General features: G+C 47.6%; 2 protein-coding genes across 12 annotated transcripts in view; one reads left to right on the forward strand and one right to left on the reverse strand.

Moving 5' to 3' along the window:
* The first annotated feature begins 241 nt into the window (after nucleotides 1–241).
* On the forward strand, nucleotides 242–7,653 carry LOC118771828 (protein Wnt-2). 2 transcript variants are annotated; one of them, XM_036519911.1, is made up of 5 exons: nucleotides 242–663; nucleotides 1,232–1,452; nucleotides 3,073–3,350; nucleotides 4,766–5,030; nucleotides 7,131–7,653. In XM_036519911.1, exons 1-5 carry the CDS (start codon nucleotides 581–583, stop codon nucleotides 7,340–7,342), a joined length of 1,059 nt encoding a protein of 352 aa, XP_036375804.1. In that variant the 5' UTR covers nucleotides 242–580; the 3' UTR covers nucleotides 7,343–7,653. The 2 variants fall into 2 exon arrangements, with proteins under 2 accessions (XP_036375804.1, XP_036375806.1); XM_036519913.1 differs by having other exon boundaries at nucleotides 242–534.
* A 911-nt stretch (nucleotides 7,654–8,564) lies between these two features.
* The window catches only part of LOC118771842 (suppressor of tumorigenicity 7 protein homolog), a 45,496-nt gene continuing 28,278 nt past the window's right edge, over nucleotides 8,565–25,782 (reverse strand). For 7 of the 10 annotated variants that reach the window (XM_036519942.1, XM_036519946.1, XM_036519951.1 and 4 more), the window contains 14 exons: nucleotides 24,656–24,738; nucleotides 22,545–22,704; nucleotides 22,342–22,396; nucleotides 20,919–21,034; nucleotides 19,367–19,442; nucleotides 18,873–19,027; nucleotides 18,362–18,459; nucleotides 15,901–16,030; nucleotides 13,135–13,207; nucleotides 12,494–12,596; nucleotides 11,983–12,133; nucleotides 11,327–11,419; nucleotides 10,770–10,912; nucleotides 8,565–8,760 (listed from right to left, as the gene is read on the reverse strand). In XM_036519942.1, coding sequence (XP_036375835.1) covers nucleotides 8,665–8,760; nucleotides 10,770–10,912; nucleotides 11,327–11,419; nucleotides 11,983–12,133; nucleotides 12,494–12,596; nucleotides 13,135–13,207; nucleotides 15,901–16,030; nucleotides 18,362–18,459; nucleotides 18,873–19,027; nucleotides 19,367–19,442; nucleotides 20,919–21,034; nucleotides 22,342–22,396; nucleotides 22,545–22,704; nucleotides 24,656–24,738 — 1,532 coding nt within the window. In that variant the 3' untranslated portion in view covers nucleotides 8,565–8,664. The remainder of the gene's footprint in view (nucleotides 8,761–10,769; nucleotides 10,913–11,326; nucleotides 11,420–11,982; nucleotides 12,134–12,493; nucleotides 12,597–13,134; nucleotides 13,208–15,900; nucleotides 16,031–18,361; nucleotides 18,460–18,872; nucleotides 19,028–19,366; nucleotides 19,443–20,918; nucleotides 21,035–22,341; nucleotides 22,397–22,544; nucleotides 22,705–24,655; nucleotides 24,739–25,782) is intronic. The other 3 variants (XM_036519945.1, XM_036519944.1, XM_036519943.1) reach the window with 3 other exon arrangements.

The following is a 25,782-nucleotide window of genomic DNA, read 5'->3' on the forward strand; positions in this document are numbered from 1 at the left end:
AACTTAAATGCGCTTTTCACCGCTTCTTTGTCGCGCAACACTTTCCTGTACTTGTTTCAATAAGATTTCGCATTAGTAAACATCTAGATCTCTACGTACCGCGAAAAACTACATCCTACAAACCACAGTCTGGAAGCTAGCCAAGGTGGTGTCTGTCTGGTGTCAACCTATCCTGAGCAGATAGGAACAGATACTTCCAGACATTTTTTTCCGAGTGAGGGATTATTGCGCTCACCGCTTTTGTAAGCAATTTATACACGATAGCAGATCATCAGCTATCTCAACATAGCAAATCTTTCATCAAACTAAAAAAAAAAAAGAAGAACGACAAATAACAGCGGCTGCTTCCTCAGCAAATCTTTCAAATGTGAAATGATTTTACGCACGAGGGGGAGTCTCCAATATCTCCTCTAACAAAAGATTTTCATTCAAGATAGCAGGGCACTTTCTACCCGCGGTGAATCCGAGATAGTGGCTAGCGCTGCGTCTTCACGTCTCCGCGCTCTCTTGTGCCAATGGAAGTGTCGTGGACAGGTGACTAGACGAATGTGGATCCAGGTCCAGATCTAACTGGTATAACATGAACTTGCTGTCGAGCGGAATATGTTTCTATCTGTCTGTGGTAATCTGTTGCCTCGCGTCAAGTGTCGACGCATCTTGGTGGTGAGTAGTAAGAAGCAGAGAGGAGAAACGAAATACGCATTTATGAATGAACTAAAATTGGTATGTTTTGCCTTTAAAGTTATTGGTTTGATTCAATTTAGTAGTGTATAATAATGCTTACAGAGTAATTGCAAAACCCTGCGTTGTTTCAGTGGAGGTGATGTACAGCAATACCGTTGAAGGGGATGTCAGAGTTATTCATTAAAAGGCTAACACATAAGCAATTTTCAGTGAAAAGTATTGTTTGATGAGAAACCAGCGTGTATGTTGAATATTAATAATTCACACCTGTACACTCTAACCATAGGAAACAATCTAATGAACACAGCCTACTAGATTAATATTATCTTTTACAGAAACATAAATAGACTATAAGAAACTGCACATACTTTTATATCACTTTGATGGGGCGATGTACTTGTTCATGAAATTTGGGCTATATATATATATTTTTTTTTCCACTGAAGGAAAACCAGTGATAGATTGTGCTATTGTGTAGACTTTCCCACGACATAATAATATCCCTTCTTAATTTTAAGAAATTATGCTGCTCTCACCTTTCTTGCAGGTACATGGGCACCCTGGGAACACAAGTGATGTGCGACAACGTCCCCGGGCTGGTTAACAAACAGCGCCAGCTGTGCCGCCAGCACCCGAAAATAATGCAGGCGATCGGGGCGGGGATTCAGGACTGGATCGGCGAGTGCCAGCACCAGTTCCGCAGCCACCGCTGGAACTGCAACACCATGGCGAGAGACCACACCGTGTTCGGAAGGCTGCTGCTTCGGAGTGAGTAGCTACCGGTATCTAATGAAGGCGAGAAAAGAAAGTTAAACCTTCATTAAATTATTGCCTTCAAAAGCACCCCAGTGTATGCAGTGTGTAAGTTAGTGTGGCAAAGGACAGAATGGAGCAATAGTCAATTGTCCTCTCCATGTTTGGTATCTGAAAGCTCATTGTCGTATAAAAATTGTCATGTCAATATTTTAAGAGCAGCGCATGACTCTTAAAATTGTATGCTTTAAAAACACATGCTCATTTTTTTTATTTTCAACTCCTCATGCACGAATGTGGTGCGTTTTATCGTCATATTTTGGTACAAATTTTTGCCTTTTGGAATAAATACAAAAGAAAAGGAAAAACACAGGGTTTCCACAACTATCTCTGAGCTCGTTCATGTGGTCGGTTATTTGGGAAAACATTCTTGACGTCAACGGAATGCGAAGCGAAATACCAAATAAATAAAAATAAAACAGTATATTTTAATTGTTTTTATGGAGATTTCAGTAAAAGGAAAAAATCTTGAAACGGATGATCTGTAATTATAATAACGAACGAAATTGAAAAGCAAATGTTTGAAAAAAACTTAATTGTATTAATTGGATGTTTTGCTTCTTCGTTAATCGCTGCGTGTAAATTTAATCTTCAAGGGCTGGTTTCCATCAGATATCACTCAGCGGAAAAATTTCTCCAGTCTCCTTAAAGTCATGTCAATGTGAACATCCATCTGAGAACCGCTTACCGCGGGATTCGGCGTCTAATGAAGTTGGATTGTGCTTTAAAGTTGCATGTAATCTCCCGATTTAATCTGCTTTATGGGGGTATTAGGACCTCCCGGAGTATCTCAGGTCCTTTAAAATGGAATTAGGAAAATGATGTGATTGGCAGGACCCCCCCCCCCCCCCCCCTCCCCCCAGTTACCATGGGAATGTACTTATTGTCAAAGTCAGTACACTAATCTAAAACAATTGCTGGGATTTTGCGGTGGGACTGAAATATGGCCAGTAGGTTTTCTTGCAGACTTGGTTTATCGCCCTTAATAAACCCAAAGCAGAAAAAAAACTGAAAACAGAAAACAACCAACTTTTGCAATGGGGTATTTCCCAACTTCTCGATATTACCCTTGCACATGTGAGGCACCGAAGCCTATGACCTCAATCCTCCCAGCACAATCTTACCACTGCTCTCATCTTCCAAGTCTTTGATCAAGCGGTACATCTCTCTCATCAGCAGCGGAGCAAAATCAGATAAGGGTTATCGTGGCGTTGCTGGTATGTTTTACTCAATTATCCATCAAAAACAGATTCGGTCATGAATGCGGTAATAAAACGGGCTTGAAATATATATCTGGGGTTTTATGATGGCATTACTACAACAATCCACCTAGCTGGCGCACCGATTTATAGCACTTTGAGAGTGGAATGATGGCATTCTACCTCTTGCCAGGGTCTTGTTCTCTGCAGCCACTTGACGTCTGGATTGAAGTGATCTCGTGCTGCAGTGCGGCTTTATTTTAAATATGTCTGACTTCAGAGGAAGCCAGTGTATTGTGGCATACTGAAGAGAGAGCCAGTGTATCTGACACTGTGTTCTGACCTGCTTCTGGGCATTATCCCCCCACACACACAGGCAGTCGCGAGGCCGCCTTTGTGTACGCCATCTCCTCGGCCGGGGTGGTGCACACGCTCACCCGCGCCTGCAGCCAGGGGGAGATCGAGTCCTGCTCCTGCGACCCGGAGAAGAAGGGCACGTCCCGGGACGCCAAGGGCGCCTTCGCCTGGGGCGGCTGCAGCGACAACGTGGACTACGCCGTCACCTTCGCCCAGGCCTTCGTGGACGCCAAGGAGAAGAAGGAGAGGGACGCCCGCGCGCTCATGAACCTGCACAACAACCGGGCTGGGAGGAAGGTACTCTCACACACACACACACACACACACACACACACACACACACACACACACACACACACACACACATACACACATACACACATACACACATACACACATACACACACACACACACAAAATTGGTATTTTAGCAGATGCTAAAGACACAAGCATACACACACACACACACACACACTCTCTTACACATACACAGACAAACCTCCACAGCAAGTGGGCTGGGAGGAAGATACAGAACACAAACACACACACACACACACACTCTTTCACATACACACTCATGCACTGATGAACTTGCACAACAACCAGGCTGGGAGAAAGTTGGTCATACACCTACTGACGTACACGTACACATACACATAGATGGACACTCATAGTCACTCTCACACAGACATATGTATACACACACGCACACACACACACACACACACACACACACACACACACACACACACACACACACACACACACACACACACACACACACACACGCACTAGGTGCTCATCTACAACCTTGTGCAGCGTTCTTTGCACTCAAATTAGAGCAGAGGATTATCTTAGACACAGGACTGCTTTCCTGCACAGCACTGACAACTAATCGCTGTGTGACTAATTCATAGATATACCCTGCAGGGTGAATCTTGAGTGATCAGCATAATCATATTAAGCTTATCTGTAGCCATTCATATAAAGCATATCGCTATCCATGTCTCCCACATCTTAAGAAGGCTTTAATGCTTCATTAGCATTGATACTGTCCTAACCCATAGCCTCTCTCCGCATCCCTCTTCTCTTGTCTTCCCCATGTCCCTCCTTTTTTTCCTCATTCCTGTCTTTCATAAATGTGGTTTAAATATTCAAATATGGTTTTAAATCTCTTTCCCTCCCTCTGTCACTGTGCTATTTTCCTCTCTTTCTGGATCTTTCTCTTTTCCCCTCCTTCTTGGTTTCCTTTCTTTCCACTCAACCTCCCCCTCCCTTCCTCCTTTTCTGGTTCCTCCTCCATCTCTCCTTAACTCCCACCCACCTTCTTTCCCTCTCCCTGCCTTGCTCTCTCCCCCCCTGCCTTTCCTCAACTTCTTCTCCCTGCTATTCCCCATCTCTCTCTTCCTCTCTTGTGCTCTCTGTCCCTTTCCCCATCTCTCTCCCCCCTGCCTTTCCCCATCGGTCTTTCTCTCCCTCCTTCTCCCTCTCTCTCTCCCTCCCTCTCTCTCCCCATCTCTTTCTCTCCCTTTACTCATCTGTCTCCCTCCCTCCCTCTCTTTCTACCCCCTCCCTCTCTCCCTCTACCCCCCTCTCCCTCCCTCTCTCCCCCTCTCTCTTTCTCTACCCCCCTCCCTCTCTTTCCCTATCTCTCTCTCTCCCTTTACGCATCTATCTACCCCCCCCCCCCCCCCCTCCCCCCTCCCCCCCAGGCAGTGAAGCGCTTCATGACCCTGGAGTGTAAGTGTCACGGGGTGAGCGGCTCCTGCACAGTGAGGACCTGCTGGAGGGCGCTGGCCGAGTTCCGCCACACCGGGGACTTCCTGCGCAGGAGGTACGACGGCGCCGTGCAGGTGGTCATGAACCAGTACGGCACGGGCTTCACCCGAGCCTTCCGGACCTTCAAGAGGCCCACCAAGAACGACCTGGTGTACTTCGAGAACTCGCCCGACTACTGCATCAGAGACCAGGAGTCCGGTGAGCACCTGGGAAACCTTCATCCTGACATACAGGGACTAAAAACTGACGTTTCGATAAAAGTAAAAATCACAGGGATCTGCCGCCATTAAGCAAGTGTCGCCAACAGGTATCAATGAACATTCTGTCCTCTGATCACGTGAAATCTAAAAACCACATCTGCCTGTTTGAAAGCTCACATTAGTCATAGGCAAGTCAGGCTTCATGAACCATTCAGAGCTACCATGTGCCAACAACGGCTGGCTGATTTGACACACTCAAATCATACGACTGTGGAGAACAAATCTGCTTCAAATCTGTCAGCTACTGACAGCTCCACCCACCGAGTGGGTTAGGAGACATCACTCGAGCACTGCAATATATTTCAGCAAATATGGTTTAAATCTTTCCTGGTCTTATGGCTCTCTCGCTCTCTCTCTCTGACTCCCACCCAACCTCCTGGCAAAACAGTACTTTGACAGCATCAGTGCGTTCGTTGTTTTAACATTCTCAGAAAGGCCCAAAGCTCGCTCAGCATGCCAGCAGTGGGACCCAGTACAAGGACAATCAGTACTCCTGTAATGGCTGACTGATACCTGTCAGGTAGCTGGGGGAGGTATCAGGTGGCAGAGTGTACAGGGCATGTTATATATACTTCTCCGGGCCCAAACCCCAGCACAGCAGCAGCTGAAACCCGACACCACCGCAGACAGTAATAAATCACGCCCCCCCGCTCCTGCCTCTGCCCGCCCCAGGGCACGGCGGAGCTTCTTCACACCCTGTCTGGGGGTGAAAATATTTTGGGAGGAAGGTTATGTCTGAAACGGAGTTCTCTCCCGTAGCACTGGCCCGTCCTGGAGGAACACACAGCTTTTCAACCGCTTCAAGTTTACAAATTCATGAAAAATTACCGTAACCATCTGTCAGGTTTATCATATTTGCAATCCGTTCCCCACTCCAGTGAGTTGTCTTTCGACGTGCTGAAACAGATAATGTTTCAGCAGCACGCTGTGCCCACATACACACTCCCCAGTGTAGCGCTGGACACAGCTTTAAACAGTACGCTTTGGCAAAAAGGGCTCCCAACCGGGAAGAATCCCGGCAGGCCTTTAAACATGCGTTTGATTACAGTTGGGAACGGTCCATGGCGACATTAAAGAGGGCCTCCCTTGTGTGCAAAATCAATTTGCTTTTTCCCACGGAGGTTCACCTGGCAAATTCATTAGGAGGCCAAGTTTATATCAGCTCGGTAGGCGGATGAGACCGCTGCAGGTGCAGGCTGTCAGTGATGTCACTGATCTGAGGCATGGCGCGCCGGGCTGACTGATGACCTGTGCAGGGGGCGTGGCCGCCCCATGCGGGGCCTGAAGGCTGCGGGCTATTGGCCGAGACAGATGTGGTGCCAGGGCTTGTAGGAGGACTCTGCAAGGCTTCGGTCTGTGAAGAGGACAGAGGTTTAGGACATGCTGTACCTCCATGGTTTTCAGCCAGGTTTTTCTTTTAATAATTCTTTCACTTCAGATTTTGTGTATTAATGGAAATCTATTAAATGCAGTTTTCTGCAGCCAGATATCAGACTACTAGTAGAAAAACGAAAAGGAAACATTTGGTAAAAGAAACACAGGAAAATACATTGGTGACCTTGGAGTCTGAGTGCTGATTGGCTGCAGAGGGCATAATTATCCCTCAATGAGCGGACAGATCATATAATAAAGGATAAAGGATAAAGGACGTTTCATTGTCATTTCAGGACATGTTGTACATGACAGGGAACGAGATGAGGTACTCAGGTCCCGGTTTGGTCATAGCAATAATAATAATATCAAATCTAAGAGGCAGCACACAATAACACACCATTAAAGATAAAATAGTAAGTAAATAAATATATAAATATGAGTAATAAGCGACAGAGTGTAAGGAACGGAATAAGGAAAAAAACATCTAAGATAAGCAGTCATAGTCATAGATGGTCATAGCAGCAAAGATTGTTCAATGGGAAGCAGCATTTGTTCAGTGAAAGACTTACCAGAGTGCAAAATTTATCAAAATTTACCCCTCAACGAGCCCCTAACGGGCTTGTTATCTTTAATCTGACCTGAGCTCCTCCCCCCGTTGTTTCAGGGTCGGTGGGGACGGGGGGGCGCGTGTGCAACCGGACGTCGCGGGGCGCGGACAGCTGCGAGGTCATGTGCTGCGGCCGCGGCTACGACACGTCCCGGGTGAGCCGCACCACCAAGTGCGAGTGCCGCTTCCACTGGTGCTGCTCGGTGCGCTGCCGCGACTGCGCCGAGACGGTGGACGTGCACACCTGCAAGGCCCAGGAGACCACCTGACGCGCCCGCGCCGACCTCCGACCCCGGAGGCTCACGCTTCGTCGGGCAGGCATCTGGAACTCCGGGCACCGGGAACGCGGCGGCGAGCGGAAGGTCTGTGCCCGGGACGACGGACGTTTGAAGAACACCCCACGGACTCAATAATGCTGACAGCTGCGGAAACAGGTACACCACTGCCACTGTCTGGCGCAATGTGCCGTGCAGCATTCACTCTGAAGGTGTCAGGCGTTTCTTATTTGCTTGACTTGTTCAGTGTTTTTTCATTAGTCTCAGTGTATACCTTTCATCACATACAAATGTATTTATTTAAACTTTCCTGTACCCAAGAACGAGTATCTTAAAATGTATTCTAATTTCTATGTGTAAATACGAACTCCATGTGTAATTTAAAATAAAGTTTATAGTTTAGTTAAACCAGAGAATGTTGAAATATGAAAAATCAAGAAAGTACACGAACAGAGGAATGTGGCAGAGTGTGACTGTGTGACAGGACAAGAGACACAGTGCTTTAAGTGAAAGTAAAAAACACAGGTGACACCGGTGACAAACCTTCACCCCCCCCTTCACTTCACCACCACACCCACTGGTGGCCATTATCTCCACCTGCATCAGTTGTTTGGCTAGATTTAGAATGACAGCACCTCATTCAACATGACGGACAAGTGAGATGAATGTGACCAAACGCTAAACAACATCCGTTAATAAAAGTGACAAACCCTCTAGTGTACAACAATGACACTTGTGTACCCTCCACCGCTGATTTGTTGTAGCTTTGGGTTCAACTCCAGGTGAATGTGCGGGAAGAGATTGAGAATGGGCTTTCTGACCTTGTGTGCACAGGAAGCAGAAGACCATGTGACACACTCACCTTCCTGTCTGGGACTCTTCTGGGTGTACTGTGAAGGGGGAGCTCCTCTGCTTGAGTTGCCCTGACACTAACAAACAAACATGCATCACTCTCACGGCACAGCAACTGCCACAGAGCCAGAAAGCTTCAGCTAACTTTTCACTACACTTTTAGGCAACAAAAAGGGAGAAGTCCAATTAAGACCAAAAAAAAGGATTGCAGCAATACACAAAAGTCTTTATTTTTGTCATCTTTTTTTGTCTGAAGGCAATTCATCACCACCTTTTTTGTACAACAAAAACAGGTTTACATGAGAACAAAAAAAACAAAATGAAAACCAAACAAAACAAAACAAAAAAAAAAAGTCAAACCGAGTCATTATTCCATTTTCCCTTTTTTTCCCCCATCATGCCCTGTTTTGTAGTCCACAAGACCCATGACCTTGGCACAAAGGTGTCGGCAGTCCATTGCAGTCCTAGATGCGGGTGAGCTGGTGCCACAGGCTGGAGGGCAGGATGCTCTCCACTTTCTCCATGATGAAGTTCAGTGGTGCAAACAGGGTACTGAGGAACTGCCAAGAGATACGCGAGAGGGGGGGGGGGGGGGGGGGGGGGGGTGTCACAACAGGTCCAGACAGAAAGGCAGAGAGCTTCAACACCACGCTTAGGCTACACAGTGCATTACCTAAGAGTGAGTCTGCCAGTTAAAGTTTCATTATTAGTTTGCCAGCTTGGTGATTTTACAATGACTCACAGTAACACCATCAAGCGCAATTCAATTCAAGGATCGCCGCCGTTTCTTTAGATTGTGATCATGTAAAACTAACGAGCACACAGACCCACAGACTCTGTCTCTCATACCTTCCGAGATTAGCTCGCTGAATTCTCTACTTGTCTGTTCCAATCAAAGTGTTCTCTGTCTGTGTGTTTACATGCTCATTATATCATACCACAAAAACAAAACACAGGCACAGTGCATATCATAATGACCATTATTCCCAGAGGACCTACTGTACTGCGTGCCACTCTGTGTCTGTGGTCCCTAGAGCAGAGGTTGAATTTCTCCGATATGCTGAAACAGGGACGATGGCGCCCCCTCCACGCCGCAAACCCAACCCCACTTCGATACTAATGCGCACCCAGGCCTGTCTGTCGGTGGCCCTCATTACCGAAAAATATGCACCGCTGCGCAAGCAGCTGAAATTCACCATGATTCTGCAGAAACCAGCTGCAGTTTTCCCGTCACCCATGACAACTGGCGAACCTCTGGCAGGCTTCAGTGTTCTTATTTCTTTTCTTTTTTTCTTTTTTGTGCGCTCAAACGATGTAAAGAGACTATTTATTTCCGTTTATTTGAAGTAACTGCCTTTCAGTGACAGTTTAATATAAGGCGTTTTATGAGTTTCATAAAGTAGAACGCGGAGCGGGGCGATTTACGGGAGAGGCGCATCGTGTGGAAGGCAGCGCAGCCATGGCTTCCTCTCCCCATCTCCCTCTGTGAAGACACGGTGGCTCAGGGACAGGATGGCCATGAATCACCCGGCCCTCATCCCCCCCCCCCCCCCCCCCCCCCCCCGGACCCCTGTAGTTTTTTTCGGGAGGTTATCCAGCCTCCAGCGTGTGCTGTCGGAGAGCTCTGACGCACCCCTGCAAAACTCCCCGAACTGGATAGGGGCCCCTGTGCTCGGGTCTGGTTTAAGCCGGGCTTTGAATCGCGGGTCATGGAGGCTTGGCTTTGTCAGATGGGAGATGAAAGGGGAGGGGGGGGGCGTGAGGCGGAGGGGGGGCGGGCTGGCTCCCAGCCCCGGGGCGTACTCGCCGGCCGCGTCGTGTGACACGCAACTAAAACATGCTCCGCGGGCCGTCAGAGAGTAAACAGAGCGGCGCGATGCTGTGGAGATTAGCGCGGCGCGGTTAGCAATGGGGGTGAGCTCAGAGGCATTCCTGCGGATTTGTCACGGTGTTTACTGAGCGCCGTGGCGCTCCCTGCAGGGTGCGGTCACGCCAGGTGCTGCGCTGCGATACGGCTCAGTGCGCGCCAATCAATCCATCACCGCGCAGCCAGGGGTCCCGGGGTTCATCTCAGTCTATCAGTACAGACGCTGTACGAGCAGTTAGCATTGCAGAGCACTGTGTGAGTGCTTATCATTAGGGAGTCTGTGTGAGTGGTTATCATTAGGCAGTTTGTGTGAGTGGTTATCATTAGGGAGCCTGTGTGAGTGGTTATCATTAGGGGCCCTGTGTGAGTGGTTATCATTAGCGGCTCTGTGTGAGTGGTTATCATTAGGCAGTCTGTGTGAGTGGTTATCATTAGGCAGTCTGTGTGAGTGGTTATCATTAGGCAGTCTGTGTGAGTGGTTATCATTAGGGAGCCTGTGTGAGTGGTTATCATTAGCGGCTCTGTGTGAGTGGTTATCATTAGCGGCTCTGTGTGAGTGGTTATCATTAGGCAGTCTGTGTGAGTGGTTATCATTAGGCAGTCTGTGTGAGTGGTTATCATTAGCGGCTCTGTGTGAGTGGTTATCATTAGTGGTCATCATTCTGTGTGAGTATCTGGCGGTGCAGGGTGGAGGATACTCACAGCTTTAGCAAAGACGCCCATCAGCTCAGGGAACTGGTGTGTGAGGAGGGCCAGCATGGCGGTGAAGGAGCACAGGCCGGCGGTGAAGAGGATGAAGAAGGGCAGCTCTTTCTTAGGGTACACTGACACCTCGTGGAACACTGCTTACACACAGGAGCGGGACGAAGAAAGGGTCAACTACACCCACTCTAACTGAACACAGTACCACTCACTGCACACTGCATACAGTATGGGAAAACAAAGTACAACCACACAACTACACACAGTACAGCCGATTCAAGTACAATGTGAAACAACTCCATACAGTAGTCAAATAAACAAAGCAAAAAAAAAAAAAAAACTATGATGTCCGACTATAACTGCACCTGCACACAAGTGCATACATCACAGTCAAACTGACTACACCTACACAAAACCATATACGATATAACTAATCCAATTACCATATGTGTTTACATACAGCAGTCAGAGTAAGTACTACATGCATTGATAAGACACACAGTATATACGCATTGCACAGCAGTTGTACTGATGTGGGAAAGTGGAGAATCTCTTACTTGGTAGCAGTTCTCTGTCTGCCGTCTCTGTGCAGATGGGGTAGGGGTAGAAAAGGTGGCCTTTTTCCAGAGGGTACGGAATCATTCGAAAAGCTAGAGGTGAGGGGAAATAGTGACATTATTATTATTATTTATATGGATCAGACTCCATCAAACATGAAAATATAAGAAAAAACAACTGTCAATATGTAAGAGTAGACCAGGCCTACAGAATGCAGTAATAACAGGTAGACCAGACCTACAGAGTGCAGTAATAACAGGTAGACCAGACCTACAGAGAGCTGTAATAACACAGGTAGACCAGGCCTACAGACAGCTGTAATAACACAGGTAGACCAGGCCTACAGAGAGCTGTAATAACACAGGTAGACCAGACCTACAGAGTGCAGTAATAACAGGTAGACCAGACCTACAGAGAGCTGTAATAACACAGGTAGACCAGACCTACAGAGTGCAGTAATAACAGGTAGACCAGACCTACAGAGAGCTGTAATAACACAGGTAGACCAGGCCTACAGACAGCTGTAATAACACAGGTAGACCAGACCTACAGACAGCTGTAATAACACAGGTAGACCAGGCCTACAGACAGCTGTAATAACACAGGTAGACCAGGCCTACAGACAGCTGTAATAAAACAGGTGAGAGGTACTCACTGCCCTCCCAGGTGCAGTGCAGCAGGTTGAGGGCTCCCTCCACCCTCTTCCAGTGCTGCAGGTGGAAGAAGGCGTAGGCGATGGCCTCGCTGTCGCCCCTCTTCAGGATGTGCTCCGGGGGCAGGATCAGACTCTTCATTTCTAAGAGGTACTGCACAGCGACAGAGAGTCAGCCACCCGCACACAGCAATGCTGCTCTAAGCAGACACATACACTCTTATTATTATTATTATTATTAGCATTATCCTCATTACCATTTATTTACTTAGCAGAGCTCTATCCAACCTATTCATACGGGGGAAATTATCCATTTATACAGCAGGATAGGTACCAGTCAAGCTAAGTGTCATGTAAGTGGGAATAATCAGTGAGTAATCAGGCTGGGATCTGCAGGCAGAAGCTTGCGATCGTGGGTCCCAAACCCCTAACCCCCCTGCCCCACCGTGCTCGCCACAGTGAAGCCGGCACTGCAGAGGGGACAGCGGGGTGACCGGGCGGAGCGCGCACTCACTTTGGGTACGTGCGGGTTGAACTCCACCGCTCTGTGTATGGCTTCTACGGCGTTCATCTCCGCCGTGCTCAGGCCCCGGCGAGAAGCGGCCTCTGGAGAGAACCTGCCGGAAGGAGGGGGGGGTTAGGAACGCAGGTCGCCTCCCCTGGCACCACACTGGACCGGAGGCGCTCTGTGTTCTCACAGCTGCCGATAGGAACCTCTCAAACATCCCCTTACTACACGTCTGACAGCACTTGTTTAATTGGGTGACCAACACTTTACTAAATGCTTCCAATTAAAAGAAACTTTAAATATTCATCTCATATTTATTTAAACGTGTCTCACGTTAAACTTATGAACGGCCATTCCAAGTGAACTCACACCATACACACGTTTATTGAAAGAGAACGTGGGTTAGAAATGACAAATGTGATGTGTTTTATGATATGCGTCAAATATTACACATGCACAAATGAGCATTCCGAACTTCCTAACTCTACATACCATAAAACATATCAAATGGAAGATGCAGTCAAGTGCAGAACATGTGAAAATGCAAGTGATTTTCCTTTAAGTTGTCCAGCTCAGCAGAGTCTTTACCAGGCCGATGTCGGCTCTATTGGAAACTGAAAGCATGCGAGTAATGGAAGGGTGCTTACTTATCTGACACGCCCCTGGCTTTCAGCAGGGCTGCTGTGTAGCATATTGTTGCAGATTTGGGTAAACTAATATCTGTGAAAACACACACAAAAATGGAGGTTTACTGGGGTGGAGCCCACTCAGGCATTCCTTTACGGGCCTGTGCATAGGCCAGCACAAAGGAATTAACACACAGCACAGAACGGATGGACGTCACGGCCGGGGAGGTTAGAGATCGCGGAAAAAACGCAATGTTCCTCAGGAATCATCCTGGGAACCCACTGATAAGCTCACTTTATAATCCCACGGAGCTCTTAATTAATTAAACTGAATGTCAATTCGTATTACTAATCAGTTTATATGGCACACATTCACGTATGATGAAGTAATGCTGTTAACTTTATCGTTTTCACACGGCTTCAACAGAATACCTCTTCCCAAATGGACTAAAACATGCAGTGTGGTAGTCGTTGAAGTTCTGAATCGAGAGATTAATTAAACAGGTCGACAGGTATTGAGGGTCAGAGCTGGGCATCACGACTGTAAAAATACTACTGGTATTTCCTGAAATTAAATACATGACCACAAGGGGGCGCACTCCTGTTTAATGCTGTGGGTTTTAATGAACTTTTTTTCTTTCATACTTTGCAAAGTATGAAAGTAACACATTCCATTGTGAAGGTTCTATTTATACATCAATACTTATGCAATGTCTTGGTTCAAATAATGAGATATATGCGACATCTACAGCACGTACAGCTGTGGTTTTCTCAAGGCACAGGGAGGTCAGGGACAGAGGTAGAGACCACATTTGGAACGAGTTACTTGCAAAGATCTTATTCCACAGCTTTCTGTGCCTTCATCCAAGTGTTAGTCATCGCGGTGATTCAGAAATAAGCCGGACTGTGCGCAAATCCCCATCACGTGCGCAGGCCGCATAAGCGATGCTTTAACCACATGCAATATTTAAATATTTCATTATTTAAGCATGGCTTTCTCCTCTCTGGAGACAGAGGGGATGTCTGTCACAGGTACCCAGCACGTGCTGAGAAACAGCCAATGGCGGCGGACGCAGACTCTTGAAATGCAGCCACGCTCTGAGAAGAAATGGCAGATTTTACGGACCAAATGGAGATTTCTTTCCCCACTTTTCAAGATACTGCACTGCATGAGGCATCTATATTTCATGCCCTGAACACCAGATCTTAGAAGTGGCAGGAGAATGGGAATTAATGAGTGCTTAGGGAGGGGTATATGTGAGTGTGAGTGTGAGAGTGTGTGTGTGTGTGTGTGTGTGTGTGTGTGTGTGTGTGTGTGGGGGGGGGGTGAGAGCTTTGGAAAAAACACGTTTCCCTTGAGACTCGGAGAAAAGCAGCAATGCTCTTCTGCCGAAATTACCGGCTGTGATTTTTCGAGATGGAGAACGAAACTGCGCAGAAGAACACCTCCTATTCTGTGCTAATTGGGCCTTTAAATGTGGGGAAAAGAATCAAACTGCTGTCAGCTGCTGTCCACTTCAGAGAAGGCGGCTTAATCACTCCGCCTTCCTAAGAAAGGCAGATCTACCACAATACGCTCTCTAAAAACCAACAAAGAATTAACAAAGACGAGCGATAATGGCCCCGCTATGATCCGTTAGCCTTCAAAGGAGAGGCTGCAGCCGGCCCAGAGCGGCTTGCTGCCATGTGCGTCCGGTGTTTTTGCAGAGCCCAGAGAGGCCCCTTCCGCAAACACATCCCTCGCTCTGCAGGAATGCTGCGGCTCCCGGCTGACGCGGACCCAGACGCGCACACAACCGCAGGCAGGAATGCCGAGTGCCGTGCCGGAGCGCGCCGCAGCGGCTTCCCAGAAGGCCATCTGGCCATTCTCTCCGCCGAGCGCCCGCGACCGCAGAGGAGGCCTTCCCAGGGTTCAGACGGCTTTGGGAGCAGCAGAAGTATTTGTGTGAAAATGCAGCGCTCTCGTCACAGATGATGGATTTTGTGTTTAATTTAAGATCACAGGAAAGACTGCGTGACTGGAAGAAAGCGGTTTGTGTGCCGTTATGTTTTGACTGATTATAACAGCCGCTATAAACCCTTTTTTACCAGCGCAGAGTTAATTACCGATAGCAGCTGAACAGTGCAGTTTTCTAAGGTAAATTAATTTTAGCCTGTGAGAGTGTGTGTGTGTGTGTGTCTGCCTCTGGGTGCACACTGCAGTTCGCCGTGTTGATTGAGCTCTCCTAATGAGGTAGCCATGCTGCAGTTTAAATGCAGAAGTAAGTGTGTGTGTGTGTGTGTGTGTCACCATTTGTCCCCTCGCATTATAGAGGGAGTTAAAAGGATCAAGGATTGAGCCATCATATCCTCATATTCCTCACTTGTACGGTGAACTTTTACTGTTAAAAACTATATCATGGATTTTTGTATGTGCAAAGCACAGCATTATCACAACTTGCTTAGCACAGACCCTTATGCGGGGTAACCCATTTATCAAGCTGAGTGCATTTTCCCACAGCCATTGATGCAAAGTGCTTTACTCAAGTACAACATCAGGGTCCTACAGCCTTTGGATACAAGTCAAGAGCTTTACCCACTCTAACTACCAGTACTACTACTAATAATAATAAAAATTACTATTATTAGACATCCTTGTCCATCCTTTTCTACATACAGTGATGCTGCTGGATATTTACAAAAGCACATTAACATACCATGCTTAATCATACAACAGCAGTGTCTCCCCTGAGACTCGAACCTGCAACCTTCTGGTTCAGTTCCCAGTTGGTTGCGGTTACGGCTTACCGTCGTACTTGGCCAGCACTGCCTGCACATCGGCGTAGGCTTGCAGCTCCAGCAGGGACTCCAGCAGGTTTTCGTGGATATTGAACATACTGAGGAGAGGGAACTCCTTCATTAACTGGAAAACACACAACTGTTGTTACATGTAATACCCCAAAAGGGCGGCGCTCAAGTTCACAGCACAACAGCCTGACGAGGTCTCCTCTCTACAGGGGGACACAGTGATGTCCACTGGAAGGCCGAGAGGGTCTGCCCCTCCTTCCAACATGGGTCTAGCTGCCTGAGCTGGGGCCACTGATTGGATGAGAATTTCAACCAGTTATTGCTCCAGGTGTGAACTAAAGGCAGCACTAAACCCCTCACTCCAGGCCATAGGTAGACACCACTGTCTTGACACAACATGTAGGTAGAGAGGTCAAATGGCATGTACATCAGCATTTTGCTACCTTTATAGAAACATTATGTATGTCAGTTTCTGAGGGTTAAATTCCCTGCCTGTGCCACAGCTAAGGTTCGGAGTAGGGAAACATAGAGGAGTTCTACAGCCCTAATCCTGTGCCAGTCTCAAACTGCCTTTCCACGCAGGCACCTTCTGCTGTGTGTGGAGCAGCCCAGAGAACTTTCTCACCGCTTGCAACTTCTGACTCATTTAAAGGCCCAGCGTCTCCCCTGGCAGGCCAGCTACCTAACCATGGCTAATTAGCCTTCACCACTGCTGCTAGCTCTCATTTCAGAACTAACCTGAGCTAAACTGAGCAGAGCTAAGGCTTCCTTTTAGCGTCGACAGGCAGCGGTAATGCTGTGTTTTGCTGCGGCCCATGTAGAGAGCCTGGTTTGCGGACGCACTATCGACAGAGCGAGCTGAGGAGAACAAAACAGTCCAGGGGGAAACACGGAGGCATAATTTAATTTACTGCATCATTACTCTTAAAAGCCGGAGGGCGTAATGCATTTCTTATTTATTTCCCAGGTTCCCCTGGTCCCTTCCTCTGTATACCTGCTCTGGCAATTCTGCAGGTGCTGCATTTCCCAGCAGACTTCCAAAGTGAAGCTGATACTAAGTACAATTGACCTATCCCAGAGAAACAACGCAATAAGGCTTTCAGACTGCCTGAATTTGTGTTGCTCTCCTGATTGCTGGAATTCTCCAGGCGAGGGTTATACAGACGATGCCGAGCCTGATGTATACCACCATAAATATCTATATTCTTTATGGGAATTCCCCCCAGCAAAAATCACATGCTTAAAAGTGTCAGATGAATTATTCAATGAACAGCAGCGGGTAGAGATGTTTATAAAAATATCAGCATGTCAGGAACTTGGGAGATGTTGAGTCACTGGGCACAGCTACAGCTTCCATGACTGGGGCAACCGACAACCTGTGGGGTTCTCTCATATTGAAAGCAGATGCTGACTCGGTCTGTGTGGGTGAGGTGTTTGTGTGTGCGTGCGCGCGTGTGGGTGAGGTGTGTGTGTGTGTGTGGCATGGGTGAGGTGTGTGTGTGTTTGTCTGTGTGGGTGAGGGGTATAGTGTGTGTGTGTATGTGTGTGTGTGTGTGTGTGTGTGTGTGTGTGTGTGGGTGAGGGGGATATGGGTGTGTATCTGTGGGTAAGGGGTGTGTGAGGCATGGGTGAGGTGTGTGTTTGTCTGTGTGGGTGTAGTGTGTGTGTGTGTGTGTGTGTGTGTGTGTGTGTGTGTGGAGTGTGTGGAGTGTGTGGAGTGTGTGGAGTGTGTGTGTTATAGATTCCCCCAGGTTAATGAAGAGGAACAGGGCGAAACCTGCACATGGTCCATTTAAAAGGATAACCGCAGTGATTCCAAAGAGGATGGCATACTGTGTGCCGGTGCTAAACTTGCCCAGACTGCCGTCTCTTCCCTAAAAGGCCCTGCAGCTGGTGGCCAGGACGGGCCGCGCTACACTGCGCTGGCTCTATATTTAGCCCCTGAATCCCCCTGCAGATGTTTCCCAGGAGATGCTCTGCGCCCTGATCTGTGCCGTGCAAATATAAACTCAGCCTGATCCCCTGAAGAGCGCCGAGATGAGGCATTTCCAGCAGGGCCCTGGGCCTTCTCTCTCCCACTGAGGAGCTGCCTTTCCTACAGTGTGTGAGAGGACCTGCAGCCTGTGAGAGCGAGCTCTTCCTCCTTTACTGTGGCGTCATGCGTTTAAACACATCCGAGGGTTTGGATGGATATACCAGGATGCATTACCAAGCATCAGGCAATCTGGTGGGCATGACTGGATCTAACAGAAATCCTGGATTCATTATGAATGTTCCTCCTTTTTCTGCCAGGTGAACCATCAGTGTGTGATAATGATCATAGTGTGGCTGCATGTTTAAGATTTAGGCTCTGGAGAAAATGCTTGAAGGGTAGTATTCATCAAAAGCACACTCATTTTGCGGGCGGATTGCAGGGAAATTGGTTTCAGCTGGCTGTTCCTGCAGACTCTGAGATACTTACATCTCTCATCATTTTCACCGCCTCCCTGGTTCTGCCCAGCTTCCTGGAGCACATGGCCAGCCTTCTTTTAATGTAAACCAATACATTTGTGTCCCGTCCTGAAAGAGACAACAGCAATGAATATCTTCCACATGTAGGTCTCCCAAACAAATGCATACACACACACACACACACAGTTCAAGTGTCCAAGTGTGTGTGAGTGTGTACTAGAAGATGTTTTGCATGAGAGTGCAGATATGTGTATGTGTACACATAGTTGTGTGTGTGTGTGAATTTGTGTGTATATGAGTGTATGTGTATATGTGTATACATTAGGGCAGTGTTTCTCAATCCTACTCCTGGAGCCCCCCTGTCCTGCGTATCTTCTATCTACCCTTGCTCCAAACATGCTCTTGATTAAATCAGGTGTGCTCGGCTAATCAAAAGTGCCACCGATTTGTTCAGCCAGATAGGCAGAGCAGGGAAAGATGCTGAGCAGGACTGAGAGTCGGTGCATGAGAGGAGCACTCACTGTGCTGTGCTTCGTACTGTGTCCCGTGGTGCTGCAGCTGCTGGCTGCGCCTGTAGCAGCCCTCTCCCGCCTTCAGCGCCTGCTTGAAGAGCTTCTCCGCCTCCACGATGGTGGTGGCCTCTTCCTCTGCCAGCAGGATGTAGGCTGTGGCACAGCTGTCACAAACACACTCGCATCAACACGGCCCCGTTCAGCAGCCTCCCACCCACGGGAACCACTGTCATTAACCTCTGCTGCAACGTATTATTAAATGCGTTATTTAATTACTATTAATCACTATTAATTATGTAATATTTCTGCCTTATCCAGGACAACATCCAGTGAGATATGGCTGATACTGTGGAACATACAATATCAAGGGAGATCTCTGAGAGATAACAGGAGTACATCAATAACCGGGTACCAGTAAGCGTGTTGCTACTGGTGGTGCTAATTAGCTGGCAGGGTAATGAATGAGGTTGGGACTGGGCCCAGTGGCGGTGAGGGACACTCACTCCTCCAGCTCTAAGGCTTCGTGCGCTGCGGACACGCGGGCCTGCGGGTTCCTCTCCCTCCACGCTTTCTGCATTACTGCGGGGCACAGAGACACACACACCTCAGCAACCAGGCACAGAGACACACACACACACACACACACCTCAGCAACCACCCACAGAGACACACACACAGACACACACACACACACCTCAGCAACCAGCCACAGAGACACACACACACACACACACACACCTCAGCAACCAGGCACAGAGACACACACACACCTCAGCAACCGGGCACAACTCCGTCAGCGCGCTACTGAAGTGCATTTACGGCATATAGCACCTTTCATCTACAGGTCTCAAAGTCCTTTCAGGAATGCGGAGTGGGGACTTGTGCCATCTTGCCATCCAGCCACGTTAGTGACATATGGCAACAATTTTGTACCATAACACTCACCATACAGTATTTGTAGTAGTCTTCCTTTGGCCAGATTAATGGAATTATTACCCCTACCCTTTGGATAAGTAACTGCTTCAATGGGATATTCACAGTGATTTTTTTTTTTTTCTCATGGATCAAAAGTGCTTTAAGTACCTTGTATGAAATATTAAAGACGTTTATTTCGATCGTGAAGGTAATGGTAGTGATTTTTATGATGATTATGATTACTTTTTTTCTTATGTCATCTGCAACAATGTTAAAATGTGCTGCCAGAAAGCTCTGCATTAAAAAGGTTACAGCAACATTTCACTCATAAATAAAAGGTAACCTGTGTCCACACGCCAATGTGGCTAAACAGGACATACACTATATGGACAAAAGTATTCGGACGCCTGACCATTACACCTGTAATGACATTGTATTCAAATACATATACTTTAATATGGAGTTGGTCCCCCTTTTGCAGCTATAACAGCTTCCACTCTTCTTGGAAGGCTTTACACAAGATTTTGGAGTGTTTCTGTGGGAATTTGTGCCCATTCATTCTGTAGAGCATTTATGAGGTCAGGCACCGATGTTGGACGAGAAGGCCTGGCTCGCAATCTCCGTTCCAGTTCATCCCAAAGGTTCTGGATGGGGTTGAGGTCAGGGCTCTGTGCGGGCCAGTCAAGTTCTTCCACACCCAACTCATCAAACCATGTCTTTATAGTCCTTGCTTTGTGCACTGGGGCACAGTGATGTTGGAATAGAAAAGGGCCTTCCCCAAACTGTTGCCACAAAGTTGGAAGCATAGCATTGTCCAAAATGTCTTGGTATGCTGAAGCATTAAGATTGCCCTTCACTGGAGATAAGGGCCCAAACCCTGAAAAACAGCTGTGGCCAAATACTTTTGTCCATACAGTGTATGTGTACTGACAATCATTCAACATGCTGTCATGCTCAGACAATCAGTCTCTCTCAAAGAGGCTGTGACAGTCTAAGAAACACTCCTCCTATCAGAGTCAATATTATCCACCTCTCTACAGACTGTGTCTCAGTGAAACATGCATTTCCATAATAACTGAAACAGCATGGTATGTTTTTACAGGCCCAGCTGCGGCCAGCTGGCAGGAGGTTGGCTCTTACTCGCGTCAGCAGGGCGCAGATGGTCCGAGTCGCAGGTGAAGAAGGTCTGGTGGTCCTGGGCAGACAGGTTCATGTCGTAGTAGGTGAGAGGTTCTCGGCCCGTCACCCAGGTGTACCTGACAAAGACAAGCCCCTCTCCATCAGTGGTGTGTGGCATTCGTGGGCAGGAAGCCCTGCTCCGGTACACCTCCAGCCCCTATACACCTCTACAATAACACACTCAACATGGCACCTAACATGGCATGATCATGTGACCGAGAACAACCAATGAACATGCTGCACCCGCCTTAACCAAACCTAACGTAACAGTTTCCTTAGAAGCATGGGTTTGAGAGCCTTGTTTGTCCTAAGTAATGGTGGGCACTCATAAATGAGCGCTAACTGACCAGGCACTGCACAGCTATCTATGGGTTAACTAGGAAAATAAAAAAAATAAATGAAATGGAATGGAATCAATAAATGAAAGGTACCAGTCGAGCTTCTTTCTCATGGCTCTGATGCGGTTTTTAGAACTGGGTCTATTCTAATTTGAAAAGCAGCCATGTCTATAGTCCACCTGAATGCAGGCTAGTAGGAGCCCAGTGCTGCAGTCAGGAGTAAATTACCCAGCATGCCCCTGGAATAATAGAGGAAATGTCAGGTCCTGCTACTTGCTGGATATAATTTGTTGGGACTCGGCAGGAGTTTTATGCATTACACCTGTGGGAATCGGCCAGAGAAAGAGCTGCCGCTGACTCCCGTGCTGAGATGGGGGGGGGAGAGAAAAAAAGAGAAGGGGGGGGGGGAGAGAGAGAGACTAGGGAATTGCAAGGAATCAATCTAATTTATTCTACCGCTGGTTTCTGCAGAAGTTGAGACATTCTCAGGCTCGAATGCATTTAACACTGGGGCCAGGGGGGCTGGTTGTGCGCAGGTCCTGGCCCATTAGCCTCCAAGGGCAGGAGCCTCTTACGCATATGCAGGTATCTCACTCTGAGAGGTTCGGTAATGGAAAAGAGCGCCCGACTGGAAAATGCTGTCATGGAACCAGATGCATGTCTTACACAGCCGGCCTGGAACCCGCGGCAGCGCCGAGAATACAAATGAACAAACGACAGAACAGAGCCCTGCTAACGAGCGCAGCTCCCACAGCACCTGGTAAATAAGACAGCTCCTGTGAGCTACGGCGTGATTCAGCCACGAGCCTCACAGCGCATAAGAACACTGCAGACTAGAGTTTCTGACTCAGCACAAGAGGGGGAGAGAGAGAGAGAGAGAGTGAGAGAGAGAGAGAGAGAGTGAGAGAGCGAGAGCGCGAGAGACAGCGGGGCCAGGGGGCAGAGGAGAGAGAGAGAGAGAGGGAGAGAAAGAGAGAGAAGGAGAGAAAGAGAGGGAGGGAGGGAGAAAGGAAGAGAGAGGGAGGGGAGGGGAGAGAAACACTCACCGGTTATACTCTGCCCCTCGGAATAAATTTAACGGATTTCTCCACACTTTACATTCTGTAGGCAGGTAGGGGGAAAAACATGGAAATTAAAGGTTACAGTAAATCAGCTGCCCACAGAGCACTTGTAGACTGAGCTATCCTGCAACGGGATTGCTGAGAACAGTTTATTAACATGCACAACATTTCAGCGGCTCCACTCCTACCTGACACGCTTTGTCGACTGGAGTCCGTGTCTCCGTTACTGGTGTTGGAGTTGCTGGGCGAGGTGTTATCTACACCTCCCAGTAGAGGGCGCAAATGGCTCACTGAAACCTGCTCGATGAAGGAAGTCCCATACTTCCTGAAGTACCACCACTCAAATATCTGCAGGAACAAAAGCAGTCATGTCGCCTCGCATTCAACGCGATGTCGAGGCCTGCAGCAGTCTAGTAAAACAGAATCGTAAGAACTTTTTGCTGGGAAGTTCAACATCTTCGTCTCCCTTGTGTGTCATGTGAGAATAAGCGCAGGCTTTCACTGAAGCACACAATGGCTAGTCAGTCAGCTTGGGGACCGTTATAATTTGACAGTCAAATAACCTGGCGTCCTATACAAATTATTGCAGATGGAGGAGAATGTAAGCAAATCAGAGATGAGTTAAACATGCATCTGAACAAACACAGCAGCTATCATGGGCTGTATTGTCATGTCAATACGGCAGAGAGGTACTGCACAACAAAGAAAGCTACGCTTACAGACTAAGCTCTGAGCAGTCTAAATTACACAGAGCAATTCACATGCAAGACTGTGCAGCGTAACCATGTGAAACGTTACTGTCACAGGACACGATTCATAGACACAGAGACTTTCAGCAATATCCAATCACACACATACATACAACACCAAGTCATTCTATATCCCTTAAGTTGTGAACTCTTTAAAAGTTAACACACTGGTTATGTTGTGTCTGAAACTGAACTGTAAGTTCACTGGGTCACAACATCGCTACAGCTCAAAAAGCAGGCAAGATGAGCTGTTGTCTAAGCAGCTCAAGGAAAGTAGTGATGGCAAATTCTTCTCCAAACTCCAGAATGAATGAGGAACTTGCTGCTCACTATTGGCTACACAGATGCGAATCATGTGACTTATCTGTGAGCACTGACTAGATATTACAGCAATTCAGTTAGCTGGAATTGGCTTGAATTCAGTTAGTTGGAATTGTCTATCTACTCTGTTGCAAGAGTTGCAACTGCGTTGCAGACAGACAGCGCTGGTTGTTACATGAAGCAATCTATGGTGGATCTGGTTGCCAGGTGACAGAAGTTGCTGGTGCAGTAAATTGCTTTGTGTAAAACAGACTTGAGTCAACAATTACCAGGCACTCTGAGCAGACAACATTTGACATGCAGAAGCATGAGGGAAAACATATGGAATGTGTGCAGTTTTTGAAGTGACAGACTGACCCAGATATGGCAGATCCGTGGAGACTGTGCTTACAGCACTGGCATATATACACATATCATGTGATGCATATGAAACCTGAAGTACTAATACCCAATCCTTCTCCTGGGGAGCTGCTCTAATGCACCTTTAAATGAACTCCAACGCACCAGTCATGGGCTGGGTGCATATGTTTGTGTGTGTGTGTGTGTGTGTGTGTGTGTGTGTGTGTGTGTGTGTGTGTGTGGAAACACACAGTGGTAGCGCTCTGCTCCGAAAAACCCCCATTGGAGCAAGTTTCACTGTCCACAGGGTGAAAAAACACAGACACACAGAAACGCGCACACACACAGACATGCAGACAAACGCTTACCACCACACATGACCAGAGCTCTCCCCAGCCACCACAAAGACTCAGTTTCAGTTCCCCTTCACTCTATGGGTACTTTCAGTATGTGTGTCCCCACAGCTAAATTAAGGAATGCTGCCCTGTCTACTGCTACATCATTCAGTCCATGCTAACTGTGAGAATCCAATTTCTGCATGAAGGCATACACTCCTTACAGCACGGCACCAGCGTACATTTCTCCTTTTATAATTGTGCTTACTGAATCATGGCAATTCTGCTCTCTATTTAACACCTTATCAGTCGCTCCAGTGCAAACACAGCACCGACTGCATAGAGAGCGCTTGAAAAAAAAACATGTTCCAAGAATTCGAGCAGTGCCGTGCCGCATGAAATACGAGGCCAAGCCTGCATCGCTGCGATCTGTTTCCAAGCAACCGAAAAGAATATGAAACCCTCCGGTCTAGCAGAGCGACGCACAGCAAACTCAGTGAAAAACGAGCCAACGTTCGCGCGGTTCGCAGCGGCCGAGCCGAGCAGCATGCTTACCAGGATGAGCCCAGATATTAAGGACGAGGTTCCCGTCAGAGCCACGTAGAATTTGGGGGTCAGAGTGTTCAGGAACATGCTCACTGTTGATAAAAGAGAGACAAGGGAGAGAGTGGTAGTTAACCAATGGTAATATTGATGATTTCAAAAATAGAGGCAATGCACATACATTAATAGAACACAGGCAATATACAAACTGGATGGTAATTGTGCCAAGCTAAAACCTTTTTTATTCAAGTCATGGCACAGTATTTTATAAAACTACTCTTCTATCTTTCCACTGTTCTCCTGATATATGACTTCATGAGTGTGAGTAGATGTAGATTCTTGACATAATGGAAACACGTGCAGGCCAGGATGTTTAACACAAACGGCCACCAGAAGGCGTTTAATGGTACAGCCAGCCACAGATGAGAGTGGAACTTCAGCACTTCCTTGCTGTATCGCAATTACACAGGATTGGCGGATGCCGTCTGCATGTTAACAGTGTTCTTATTCCAGACCAAAAAAAAAAGCATTTGAAGTAGATTTGAAAATAAGAGCATTTTTATTTTGATATACTGTCATCGGTAAAGCCCTAAAGATGACATATGCAAAACAGGACTCATAGGGATAAACTCAAGCGCTCTGGTATTAGCAGAACGGCAGGACTCAGAGCTCAGAGTTAGAACAGAGCGCAGCCTCTTTCTGTGGAACAGAAGATCAATGAGAGATCCCAAATGGACACTTTCCCCTCCCTTTCCTGCGCAGAAGATCCCAAAAGAACAGGCTTTACTCTTTCTCTCCTGAGCAGAAACGGAAATATCTCCACCGCTAAACCTGCTATGGGTGAGTCAGAGGAAAACACTCAAAGTGCTAAAATAGCCTTCTTTCCCATAGGCTGTTGGGCAAATCTCTATTACCTGTGCTAAGTGCCTGGTGCCAGACCGTCCTCACACCACAGGCGTAGTGTATAGGGGCACGGCATTCTAATTCAGCGTTACACAGACACTGGACCCCTCCCAGAACACCGAGCGACGGCGCCTGCCCCACTTTTGAAAAGAAGCCTACGCCGCAGCATCTGAGCAAGCACAGGCAGGCTGATCGCGGGGGCTTTTTTCAAGGCAGTGTCACTCTTCTCAATGCGC

Source organism: Megalops cyprinoides, chromosome 25 (assembly GCF_013368585.1).
Source record: "Megalops cyprinoides isolate fMegCyp1 chromosome 25, fMegCyp1.pri, whole genome shotgun sequence".
NCBI classification, from domain to species: Eukaryota; Metazoa; Chordata; class Actinopteri; order Elopiformes; family Megalopidae; genus Megalops; species Megalops cyprinoides.

Bases quoted from the DNA above. Each gene is read 5' to 3' on its own strand.
- LOC118771828 (XM_036519911.1), top strand. From the start codon at position 581: ATGAACTTGCTGTCGAGCGGAATATGTTTCTATCTGTCTGTGGTAATC. The intron at 3,351-4,765 runs GTACTCTCACAC...CCTCCCCCCCAG, and splicing joins ACAACCGGGCTGGGAGGAAG to GCAGTGAAGCGCTTCATGAC. The intron at 5,031-7,130 runs GTGAGCACCTGG...CCGTTGTTTCAG, and splicing joins CATCAGAGACCAGGAGTCCG to GGTCGGTGGGGACGGGGGGG.